Here is a 13177-nt window from a genome sequence, read left to right as displayed (position 1 = left end):
ACATTTTATCCCAGTTTGTGGTTTTTACCAAGTTAAATTGGCCGAGCTTTATCTTTTGAATTAATCATGTATGACTGGATAGTTCAGGTCTCATTCACTTCTCTTAGATATTTTGCATTACTTCTGTTTTACTCCTTAATAATTTCTGCTTACTCTAACGGCTACACCTGGTAGATATTTAGTACCTTTATTAATATTAATAGAAAAACGGACTTCGAACGAATTGTTAAATACACCTTCTCAGGGTAGTGGTTCGGTTTTTATGTAATAAATTGTGAGTTTTAACTTTCATTTTTATAAAAATCTAAAACTAATTGCAGATTGCATATATATATATATATATATATATATATATATAATGTTAACTGTTAAGTTACTGTCCGTAAAATTGCATGAGAATGAAAGTGTGTATTATATGCAATTCATCGCTATAATCTTCACAACAATTATTAGTGATTATAGTTAGTCATTGCCTCATTTGGTTTCATCATTTGTAAACCAACATTAGTAACTAATTAGTATATTTTAAATTGTGGTAATTACTGTTTGGAAATATATGTCAACTTATCGTCGTGCGAATCAAACGACAATTGAAATAACGTATATTAGATCCTAAAGGAAATATAAAATTTATTTACGCTGCATTATATTTTTTATTGTTTTAAAGATGTCCAAGACATTTCTTGGTGAAACTATGGCAAATTTTATTTTATCAATCTTGTTTGTCATAGCTATTTAATCTTTCAACTTTTATACGTTACATCATAATTATACGCACACACGCACACACACATATATATATATATATATATATATAATATTTTCACGTATTACATGTTTATTTTGCTCTTTCATGCCTGTGCAAGTATTACAAATTTCCAAACACTTGCAATCAATTTAATATCATATGACTTCATATTATAAGACCAATAACTCGTGTAGCGTTGCAATATATGTATGTACTTGTCTTGCAGTAACAGCAATTATAAAATTGTTTCAAAATACTATTTTTCATTTTTTATGTATTCTTGTTTTATAATGAAAAGATCCGACAGAAAGGGACACTGATTAGGATGGTTTTACGTGGATGTTGTCAGTTAATTATGGTTAAAGGTAGGCCATGATTAATTTTGACAAATTTACCTTATTTTTTATTCAAAAATTATTTACAAGTTAAATTATATAAAGCTTAATATTTCATTTATATGATGTATAAAATGAAGTATCATAGTTCTGAATGCTGTATCGTCCAGCTGTTCGTTATCATATCCGCCGCCTTTTCGCCGATCATTATCGCCGGGGCGTTAGTGTTTCCGCTGACTATGTTTGGCATGATGCTCGTGTCAGCAACCCGGAGTCCCTTGATTCCGTGCACCCTCAGCTGACTGTCCACAACAGCGCTAGGGTCGTCTTTCGGACCCATTTTGACCGTTCCAGCCGGGTGATACAGGGTCGTCCCTGTATTACGAGCTACGCACTGCCAATATTCGTCGCTAAATTTAACCGTTTTTATGCAGTTCGATAACTTTAAATCTATCAATTCAGAATTCTGTTCAAGCAGTGCCTCCGTCGTAACAAACTTCTGTACAAACTTAATTCCATCTATAATAGTTTTCATGTCATCGGGATGACTCAGATAATTTGGATATATTGCTGGAGGTTCTGTAGAATTATTATTTTTGAGTTGAATTTTACCTACAGATTTCGGATTTAGTAACGTTGGTATTATTAAGACGATATCATTTTTTTTGTTTTCTTCTAATAATAATTCTGCTACATCATCTTGATAGCCTATTTTATTGATCAGGTCAGGAAGCAGCAAAGGATCTTTTTTCCTGCAAAACATGAAATGTAGTTGTATATTTGGATACTTTGCATTCTGATCTTCAGTATTTATAAAACCGACTAGATCGGTCAAGCCTGTGCCTGCCAGTGGACCCTTGCGATGCATAAAGTACATATACAAGGCGTCAATAATCATTTCTTGTGGAATTTCTATAGATTTTTCTTTATTTACCGATAACCATAAAGGAACTATAAAATGATCTTGCAAATTTTCTCCTACTGGTAAATCTAATTTTAATTTTATATTCATTCGTTGCAAATGCTCTTTTGGACCTATACCGCTCAATAGTAAGATTTGAGGAGAATTTATAGCTCCTGCACTTATGACGATTTCCTTTCTAGATTTGACGCTACGAATCGTTCCATTAATAATAAGTTCTACGCCTGTAGCTCGTTCTTTGTCGAAAAGAATTTTTGTTGCCTGTGCATGTTTGACTATATGCAAATTATCTTTGCGCTTTAAGAAAGCTTTAGCAGAACTGCATCTTGTACCACGATCTAATGTACCTTGAGCTGAAGAAAATCCTATTGGTACATCTCCGTTTATATCATCTAAATAAGAATAGCCAAGCTCCTCCGCTGCTGATATTAAATGCTTTTTAAAGGGTTCCTTATTATCAAAGATATCGATTTTCAGTCCGCCACCTTTTCCATGATATTTTTCATGGTCTGCCCCTGTTATTTGGGAGGCCCTAAAATCCTCCGACATCTTGAAATACTTTATTACGTCATCATATCCCCAGCCTGGATTGTTTTGTTCTTCCCATGTATCGTAATCCTTTCTGTTTCCTCTAATATAAAGCATTGCATTCATTCCAGACGATCCTCCTAGCATCTTTCCTCGTGGCCAAAAACATCTTCCATTCTTGAAGCTTATGCAGTAGTCTTGACTTGGTTCTGTGTAATATTGCCAGTCATCTTTCGTATTCTGAATTGAGAATAGAAGTCCCGGAATCTGAAATTTTGATATAAGTAACAAGGGTTATGTTTTAATCAGATATAATGTGTGTGTATATTACTTCTGAGTTAACTGGCGGATTGCCTCCGGCTTCGACGAGTAATATTTTCCAATCGGGGTTATCGCTCAGCCGTCCGGCGACTTTTGAGCCTGCTGAACCCGCCCCAACTACTATGAAATCGTATTCCGCGTCATCTAGAAATGATCAAGAACAAACCACATGATTGCATTAGCTCGACGATTAAGTATGGTATTAATTCAGCATCTATTTTGTCAATGAACCTGATAGCTTTGGTCCGTAATCTTCAGGCCACATTTCTGGATTCGAAATGCCGCATTGCGATGCAACAAGCGCTTGTAATAAAGTCATAAATAAATGCGCGGCCGTTCCGGTGCTGTGCCCTGGGCATTGCTCGGCCAACATATCCATTTCGGCCCTTATTTTCAATGTATTCTAGCTTGGTTTGAAATCTAAACAATCGTCAAACGTTAAACATTTATTTGAAGAAATATAAAAAAAAATTCAAGGGTGAGAATATTTGAGAATTGGACATACAACCTTTTGCTTTTTCTATTATATTGATAGTTTTAGCCTAATTTCTTATAATAATAAATAAATACATAACTAAATACATAAATAACTCAAATAAAATAATGTTCATTATAAACTAAAACATTAAAAAGCTTTTTAATACTTGATCACTTTTTTAAACTTTTTCTAATCGCACAAAAAATGAAAATTAAATGTTTTTAAATAAATGTAAATAGTATTAATCAATAGCTTATAATGAAAATTCATATTTACAAATATGTAGAAAATGATATACATATCATTTGCATTAATTATGCATAGTATTAATATTATTATCTACATTCTACATGAAGCATTATTAAGCTGAATTTACTTTGAAGAAAAAAACAATTTTCATATATTTCCAACGATATATCTATGTCAAGTATCGCATCTGGTGAAAACACGCATTAACCATGACTTGTTGAAGTAATCGTTTATCAGTTAATAGTTTAGATTATAATTAATTAAATTTCTACACCATTATAAAACAATATGATATGTTTAATCACACCATTTTATTCTATAATTTTGTATTTAATATTCACCATATAACATTATTATAAAAAAATAAAGGTAGGTATCATAATATAAAATACAGTCATGCATATATATGTTTTGGAATCCATACAATTAATAAAGCAGCAGAACATGTTTTAATAATTGGATGGATGTTTAAAAAAACTTGTTATATTATTATATGTTTATATATATATATATATATAAATGTTTATTTATATATATATATAAATGTTTATTTATATATATATATATATATATAAATGTTTATTTATATATATATATATATATATATATAATACATCATTATTATCATTAAAATTGTTTCTAATTACCTTCTATTGCACTGTTTCCGTTTTTGTGGAACGATCGTTAACAATGAACCTCCTTGCACTACATCAATTCAAACAATTCTATAACAAATATTCCGGTTTGAACGATGCGCCACGATACAATGTGTGCAATTGATATTCTACCTCGAATTCTATTTGTGTTGTACCTGAACAACCTATTGACACTGTATGTTTATAATTACAATATTTATTCAGAGTGTTTGCATTTTGATCTGCCACCACAGTTCGCTTGGTAAACTATAACGCTGCGTTGTTATCTCATTATGTTTCTTACCGAGCACTTCAGAGTGGGGATCTATTTATAAATATATATATATATATATATATATATATATATATATATATATATATATATATATATATATGTTCCATATATGTATGTTTTTTTTTACTTACCTAGACCCCTTTGTCTTATATGCTACGGACGAAAACAATTTATTATAGTCTTATTCTCATCAAGGTATTTATCAAAATGTTGTCTGAGTTATTATAAAAATTCAAGAAAATAAAAAACAAATGGGCACTCTACAAAAATGTATATTGTTTTTGCACTCAAACAACTGCATTCTATCTCAGTTAAGAGCATTTTAAACAAAATATCATTAAAGAAATATATAATATTAATTAAACATTTTTTTTGTTTCGCACCCTGGCGTTACCAGGATCTTTATTATTAGCATTTTTATAGTATTTATATTAATATTCTTATGCAATGTAAAAGCAGTCCCTCATTGTTCGCTATGCTTGAAATATAATTTTCAATATTGCTATCAACAAATCGTGATAATAATTACGCAGCCCAGATTAACTAATAATGGGCCATAATGCCCAGATTAACTAATAATGGGTTGTTTTTTTACAATAAACTTTATATGAAAAGCAACTTTGGTAGTAATTATAAGCTACTTCTACTATATTTATATGTTATTTATTCGATATTTTGAAGGTAGTAAAAACACTATTAAAATATACTTTTTTATTCGAAAATTTATAATTAGTTTAATCAGTAATGTTAATTACATTCGTTAATATATGATTCTATTGATAATTCATCATGTTCTCAATATACCCCATTTAATGGGTACGGGTATACAATATTTTGTTGGGGCGCCGGATACTGATAGTAGCCCCAATCCTCTTTTATCATGTCCGCTGCCTTTTCGGCTATCATTATCGTTGGAGCGTTCGTGTTGCCGCTCACAATCGTCGGCATTATGCTGGCGTCCACCACTCTTAGGCCTTTCACTCCGTAAACTTGCAGCCGCGGATTGACCACAGCCATGGGATCTTCATGGGGGCCCATTTTGCAAGTGCCAACAGGGTGAAAGATTGTCATTGTGTAATGTCTGGCTTGACATCGCCAATAATCATCCGACACGAACGGATAGTGAGCACAACCCGGTATGGGATTGTGATTGAATGTTGCTTTTAATTTTCTCATTATAGGTGTTTGGGAAATGTCATAAGCGAACTTTGCACCTTCAATCTGAAAATAATATTTTTTCAGATGATTTAAATTATTTAATTATACTTTTCATTCCATCATCTTAAGAACCGAAATATAAAACATTTATTTTATGTGACTTACCAAGGTATTTATGTCATCAGGGTGGTCAAAGTAGTTTGGATAGATTAGAGGTAGATCTTTTGGATCTTTACTTTTCAATTTTACGCTGCCTCTGCTTTTCGGCCTTAGCAATAATGGCACTATCGAGTAAGATTCCCTGTATAGAATATTTTCATATACCGCTGCGTAATAATCATTGGTGAGGGCATTGTCTCTTTTACCAAACATTCCTCCGTCAGTACTATCGCTAACGGAACTAAGAAACATTTGTATATCTGGATAGTCATCTGTATAATTTGCATAGATGGTGTTTATGAATGCCATTACTTCCGCTTCTGGCAAAGAGTACAGTGGTCCGCTCTTATCTCTAACAAAATTGTAAACCGATTCTTCATTAACCATTTTTGGAACAATAAATGCGTATTCTAAATCGGGTGGCGACTCTATGAGGTAAGTCCCTCCGCCCATGGCAACATGATCTTGCATATTTTCACCAACACCCGGCGAATGATGAATGACGGGAATGCCAAATTTCTGGAGCTGTGCCTGCTGACCTATTCCTGACAGCATCAGCAACTGCGGCGATTGCAAGCTACCAGCGGATACGATTACCTCCTTGGATGCTTTTACCGAGTGCTGTATAAAATGCTTACGGAACGTGATTCCTGTGGCTTGTTTTGTATAAGGATCGATTTGAACGGATTCGACATGAGCATTTAAGCAAACATGAAGATTTGGCCTATGGCTTGCCGGACGCAGAAAACCTTTTGCTGTACTACATCGAAGACCATCTCTAAAATTAATTTAAACATACATTATTGATATTCATTTATTTATTTTTCTATTTATAAAAGTGTTCAATATGTTCTATTCACCTTAAAGTTGCATGGCTTTGTGTAAAACCCGTCTGATACTCTCCATTGACATCTCTTACGGGGTATCCCATTTCTCTGCCTGCTTGTAGAAAAGCCTCCATCATCGGAGTGCAATATTGAAAATGTTCGACTGTTAATTCGCCCCCCACACCATGATATTCATTTTGAAACTCAGGAATTCGCATATCTTCAGATTTTTTGAAATATGGCAAAATGCTTGCGTAATCCCATCCAGGATTTCCTGAACCAAGTAATTAATTTATGCATGTAATTATTTCAAAATTATTCCCACAATAAACTATTACAATTATTTTACCATAGCTTGCCCATCTATCGTAATCTCTTCGATTGCCCCTTATGTACAGCATTGCATTTATCGTGCTGCAACCACCGAGCACTTTACCGCGAGGCCAATTGCATTGTTGGTTCTTCATACCTAAATTATTTATATTTATATATCATTATTATTTATTTATATCTATCAATGAGTACATTACATCTGATACATATAATTTTTTTTATAAACTTCGTGCAGATCTTTGTATACTATTTAGATGTGTAGAGAGTGTCAACGTAACCCAGGCGAACTGACTTTATCAGGCAAACATGCAGAATTATAATTGTATTAATTTGTCATGCCAATATGAATATACCATATATTTTTACATTCATATCATTATTTTTTGTGAAGGTTGGAGTTTTTTAATATTGTATTATACCAAATCGAGTTATGGCATGGTATCGCATCTTTATATTACTGTAATCGAGCGTGATATTCACTTGGAATGTGAGTTGATTTTATTATTGTTCATGCCGAGCAAACTTGCCTAAACAATATTTGTCCGATGGTTCTGTTTTGAAGTTCCAATCGATATGCGTCTGCTGCAATGCCGCGAACATGCATGGGATGTCCGACATGTAGCCTTCGTCGCCACCAGCTTCGACCAAAAGCACATTCCAATGCGGATTCTCCGATAATCTGACCCACAATGATATATTTAGATTTGTATGGTTACAAATTGAATAAATTCTGTTATTCTGTTATTACCAATATTTTATAGTATAACAGTATAGTACCAAATATCATACTGGCATATTTGCAATAACTTCCAAAGTCAAAAATGATTTAGTTACTTATTTCGTACTTGCCTGTTTGCGAGGACCGCCCCCGCTGATCCGCCTCCAACTATTATGAAATCATATTTTTCCCTGAGATTTGGTATCTCACAGTCTTTGACCCTATGTTCAGGGTCTACTATATCTGGTCTTTGCTGATTTATAGAATTGTGCAATAACAGCATGAAAGCAAAACTTGGCGCCATTGATAATAAAATGCGCATACTAGAGAATAATCCTTCTACGGCCATTTTTAATGAATTTATTAAAAGTCCCGAAGAAATAAAATTTCTAAAATGATTAATTTGATTATTGCAATACTATATTTCAAAAATAAATGATCTAATACTAGTTGATATATAAAAAATATAAACTTACCAAAATTTTATTAAGTGTTATGATATTAAAACAATCTCTAGAAAATCTATCAGACTTTTATAATTATTAAATATATTTTGTCAAAATCATCCAATGAAAAATCACTTTTTTTAACGTTCACACATTATTAAAAATAAATACACATTTTAAATGTATACTTATATAATGCACATTTAGTGGCGATTCGTTTGCAAAATCTTTCGTCACTAACAAGTTCTTTGCACTTTTTCACCGGCTTTGTTCTAGGTCTGTTGTGCTGCATCGGCGATTTATCGTTTTTATTCTGATCCACGAAGAATCTAATTCAATGTAATATGATAAAATTTATTCAAATTACTATCAAAGTTTGTAACAGTATTGTTTGTGTTAGTTATTTTTTGCAAGGTATATATATATGCTTAATATTCATCGACGGGTCAATAGCCATCTTTTTAATTAAAAAATGTTCTAGTTTATATATTGATAACTCATATAAAATTACTAAAAAAAACTAAATGATTAATATAAAAAATAATTTACTTAACTCTATATGTATAAATCTTACAGACATATATTTTGATAATATAAATTCAATTTAATAGTTCTCATACGAGTATTATAAAACTTTGAAACAAAAGTTCTTAAAAATACCACTGTATTATTTTATCACTTGATTCATTGAATATTTCAATGGCCATATTAGCATGGTTCTTTCAGTATTTTTTTTATCGTATGACACTCTAGTAACATTTAAAAAGTCTTTTTCGTGTTGAATTCCAATTATTCTGTGTGATATCGAAGGAACGTTGGGTGTTTGAGCCAGAATTCCTTGATCATGTCGGAGCCTTTTTCACCAATCATTATGGCTGGCGCATTAGTATTCGCACTCACTAAATTGGGCATAATACTAGCGTCAATAACTCTAAGCCTTTTTACTCCATACACTCTTAATTTGGGGTCGACAACGGCATTTTGGTCCCAATAAGGGCCCATTTTACACGTGCCTACAGGGTGATAAATTGTCACTGAATAATACCTTATCATGCACTCCCAGAATTTGTCGGTATATTTTTGTATGTGTGCGCATCCCGGAAATACATAGTGAGACAATTCGGAACCAAATCTTTGGAAAGCTTTAGTCCTCGACAACGCCATACCTATCTTCACACCTTCTACGAGTGTTTTGATATCCTGTTCGTCGGAGAAATAATTAGGATATATATAGGGATAATCGTAAGGATTTGCGCTACGCAATTTGATTGATCCACGACTTTTTGGACGCAGCAATACTGGTATCACACTCCAAGTATCCATATTATTGATTGGAGCAAATGCTTTTTCATAAAACGCGTCCGTCAAGCCATGCGCTTTTTTTAATTGACCACCTCCATCCGAATTAGTGGATCCAGATATGAAATGGAATTCTATATCTGGATTATCCATTGACGTGTTTGCGTATTTTGTGTTGACGAATGCAAGCCCTTCCACTCCTCCTAAAATGGTGAGAGGACCTTCTCCAAATACTGCGTACTGCATGGCGGTAGATATGGAATGAAATCTATTTTCTACTATAGATACAGGTTTATTAACCATAAACGTGAGACCGCCTAATCCTATATGATCCTGAAGATTTTCGCCAACCTGTAAATCTTGAATGACCGGTATGCCATGTTTAGTTAGTTCAGCCTGTGGTCCTATTCCAGATAGCATTAAAATTTGTGGAGAGTTGACGGATCCGCCCGAAACAATCACTTCGCGAGTGGCTCTTATTCTGTGTAATTTGCGGTCACGAACAAATTCGACGCCATAAGCTTCCTTAGTTGTAGGATTTATCATTATTTTTGTGACGTGTGAATGCATTGATACGTGGAGATTTTTACGAAGACGAGCGGGTCGCAAAAACGCTTTTCCCGTGCTGCAACGGCTACCACGACGAATCGTTCCTGAAAATTTCAAGTTTTTGAAACTGTTATAGACACTGATTTTGTGAAATAATTTTTTTTTATAAAATACTTACCCTGTGCTATCATGAATCCAGTTTGTTTTTCTCCGTTAATATCTCTATTAACATAGCCCATTTCTACTCCACCCTGCACAAAAGTCGCGGCCAATGGCGTATGGTAGGGTGCTTCACTAATTGTCAAATATCCGTCTTCAGAATGATAAGGAGTCTTTGTGAGGTAAGGATTTTTATTGTCCTCTGACTTTTTGAAGTAATTCAGCACGTTATCGTATCCCCATCCAGGATTACCCTGTTGTTCCCAATTATCATAGTCATTCCTGTTCCCGCGTACGTAAAGCATGTAGTTCAGAACTGAAGAGCCACCGATGACTTTGCCGCGCGGCCAATTGCATCTTCCTCCATTCATTGCTGCGGTAATAATAAAAATTACATCATTTGCAGTTATATGAAAAATTATTTTCGGAGTGTAGAATGTTTCACCTAAACATGCGGTTCCTTGCGGTTCAGATTTATATTTCCAATCAAGTTTGCTCAATTGCAGATAGGCAGCCAATAGTGGCACATCCGATATTTCAGTCTCATCACCACCGGCTTCTAGTAATAGAACATTCCAGTTTTCAACTTCTGACAATCGGTTGGCAACAACGGCTCCTGTCGACAGATAATTGTTATTTTCATTTAATCTATTATTAATATATACGTGAATTCGTGAATAATACCTGCAGATCCTGCCCCGACCACAATAAAATCATACGCGCTTAATAATTCATCGCTAGGTACATCTATCGGCCTCGATTCCGGGTCCATCATTTCGTACTGGAAGTATGCGATCGCGGCAACCAGCATGGGCATGAACCAGCCGACGCTCGTTGCCGCGCTGACCGTTGCGGCGCCGATGGCACTCGCGGCTCCTACGATGGCGCTCATCTCGATTCGTCTTCTTGATAAACAAACGAGATTTCTCACATATTCAATATTGACTAAGTCTGCTTAATAGTATTATCCTGCATCTGGAATTATACAATATATTATTAATTGCCCTCAATAAATGTATTTTCTTACAATATGTATAATTAACGCGGTAAATGTAATCTTTTCTATAACAACACGTAATCTTTAATGTTGATGAAGTTAAAAATAATCGTTTTTGATTTTGAAATCTCTGAAAACAATTCTGTGTATATCGAAATTATTGTCCAATAAATTTTAATCGATTTTGACTTATATATGAAACTAATGCAATAATTATATCATAATTTAAACCTGATTTTTTAAAATAATACTTTTTCTTTTTTTTGTTAAACTACTGTGCAATTTTTGTCATTCATGTCGTTACGCTTAGATTTTTACTATTTGCCGGCATATGAATATTTATTTGTGAGTAAGGAGTATGCACAGAATATATAAGATAAACAAATATTGTTAAAAACGATTTAGTGAAAGCATTTAACTTTCTTCGGTTCATTAAGGTGATTGCTTTCACGACATAATAGGTGCCGTGGAAGCGTGGAGCACGACCAATCTGTGCGCGCTGCACGTACGCCGGACGATCGACTCGGCCGACTCTTAGCATTATTGTTAGGCTCAATAGGTACACATTTCACCTGATTTTGGTGTCACGATCGTGATTCGATTGACATTTCTGTCGCACAATGAGGCCACCGTAACGGACTCTTATAAATATTAATATTTACTCAGGGTGATAAAAATTAAGAAATTTCTGCTGTCAACGAAATTTATAGCGCGAACACCCGATTGCGATTTTATTGCAGATAAGGTTTCAAAATTCATCTTAAAAACGTTTGTTATTTTTATAGGATAAAGTTTCTTAACATTTGAGTGTCATTAGTGCAATTTTCAAAAATTACACATATCCGAGACAAATAATTCAAGTTTCATTATATTCATGAACATTCATAACTGTAAATCATAGTTCAACTAAACAAAATCTATAATAACATATATTATGATTTTTTTATGTTTATAACGGTTTTACTGGTTCCTATAATGTCAATCAATAACACTGTGAAAGAAATGATACGTTTAAATACAACGAATAACTGTACTTAAATTGCAATCTCCAGCGGCGTCATATAAATTATTTTAATGTCATTTATTATCTATTTCGCAGATCGTAAATATAAGCTGCCGATACTATTATAATGTGTGTAATCATGCTTTTTAACCAGTTAACTGTATAATCGTCATGGAGAAGAAGCAGAATTCTGTGTATTGACGAATATACTCGTCATGCATATGAATCCTTGATAATTGGCTATTGATATTGCAAGTTTTGAAATGAGAAAAAAACATAAACTTAATTTTCAAGATTTGTAGAATATTTTGAGGCTGTGTCGGTATAAAATGAATAGTTGAAAAATAACATTTCAACTGGTTTAATCGCTATGTTTAAGGTGCAATGTTTAATTTTAATTTATAAGTTTATTGTTTTAAAGATTATTATAAAATATAAGCTGCTAAATTTTAAAGTATTAAATTATAGTTATTTTAAAAATGAAAATAAATTATATAAAATCCTACCTCACTGAAATTGTTTAACTATCACGTTATCCTCACATTTCGAACACAAAACAATTATTTATAAAATAATTAATATCGCATAAACCGATAACTATCACATTGATAATAATTGTCACTGTTGACTGTTAATAAATAATATATTTTTAATTTTTATGTTTATGGATTTGAAATTAGTTCCACATAACCTGCGCAACATTCGAATACTGTCGAGCGGAATTCAGTCCGTCTGATTCGATGACCTGACTGGTTTCCATCGAGTTTCATTTACTCAGGCGACTTAACCATCTACCATCTCTACGCTCTTCAATTTTCTTCGTTTTCGTTACTCCTTCTGAATAACTCATCATTTACCGTTAAACGATCAAAGAACAAAGTCGTCATCATAGTATGGGAGTTAAACGGTCGTTGCTAATTTCAACTTACAATCAGCCCATTCGGTAATTTACAACTTGTTATTGGTTCATCTTCGGTTCATTGGTTCCCGGGTTCTGTTTCATATATTAATTACCAAT

The 13177-nt window shown here is 33.2% G+C and overlaps 2 protein-coding genes across 2 annotated transcripts; both read right to left on the bottom strand.

The window, feature by feature from the left end:
- Positions 1 to 1225: 1225 nt before the first annotated feature.
- LOC113370778 (glucose dehydrogenase [FAD, quinone]-like) lies at positions 1226 to 4466 on the bottom strand. The gene is made up of 4 exons (XM_026611467.1): positions 4229 to 4466; positions 3086 to 3274; positions 2865 to 2998; positions 1226 to 2800 (listed from the first exon to the last, which is right to left on the bottom strand). Exons 2-4 carry the CDS (start codon positions 3231 to 3233, stop codon positions 1226 to 1228), a joined length of 1857 nt encoding a protein of 618 aa, XP_026467252.1. The 5' UTR covers positions 3234 to 3274; positions 4229 to 4466.
- Positions 4467 to 5306: 840 nt separating this feature from the next.
- LOC113370777 lies at positions 5307 to 11051 on the bottom strand. The gene is made up of 11 exons (XM_026611466.1): positions 10844 to 11051; positions 10605 to 10775; positions 10179 to 10532; positions 8967 to 10104; positions 8390 to 8481; positions 7838 to 8042; positions 7516 to 7667; positions 7005 to 7124; positions 6689 to 6929; positions 5835 to 6606; positions 5307 to 5732 (listed from the first exon to the last, which is right to left on the bottom strand). Exons 1-11 carry the CDS (start codon positions 11049 to 11051, stop codon positions 5307 to 5309), a joined length of 3879 nt encoding a protein of 1292 aa, XP_026467251.1.
- Positions 11052 to 13177: the final 2126 nt, after the last annotated feature.

The sequence above is a fragment of the Ctenocephalides felis genome, unplaced genomic scaffold (genome assembly GCF_003426905.1).
Source record: "Ctenocephalides felis isolate EL2017-DRISC unplaced genomic scaffold, ASM342690v1 CF-g0.4_SCAFFOLD_01492, whole genome shotgun sequence".
Classification (NCBI taxonomy): Eukaryota; Metazoa; Arthropoda; class Insecta; order Siphonaptera; family Pulicidae; genus Ctenocephalides; species Ctenocephalides felis.
This window is presented reverse-complemented; position numbering and strand designations above follow the sequence as displayed.

Coding starts and splice junctions, on each gene's coding strand:
- LOC113370778 (XM_026611467.1), bottom strand. CDS start 3,233: ATGGATATGTTGGCCGAGCAATGCCCAGGGCACAGCACCGGAACGGCC. Junction 2,999..3,085: donor TTACGGACCAAAGCTATCAG/GTTCATTGACAA, acceptor GATCATTTCTAG/ATGACGCGGAATACGATTTC. Junction 2,801..2,864: donor ATCCGCCAGTTAACTCAGAA/GTAATATACACA, acceptor TCAAAATTTCAG/ATTCCGGGACTTCTATTCTC.
- LOC113370777 (XM_026611466.1), bottom strand. CDS start 11,051: ATGAGCGCCATCGTAGGAGCCGCGAGTGCCATCGGCGCCGCAACGGTC. Junction 6,930..7,004: donor CGATAGATGGGCAAGCTATG/GTAAAATAATTG, acceptor TACTTGGTTCAG/GAAATCCTGGATGGGATTAC. Junction 6,607..6,688: donor CAAAGCCATGCAACTTTAAG/GTGAATAGAACA, acceptor AATTAATTTTAG/AGATGGTCTTCGATGTAGTA.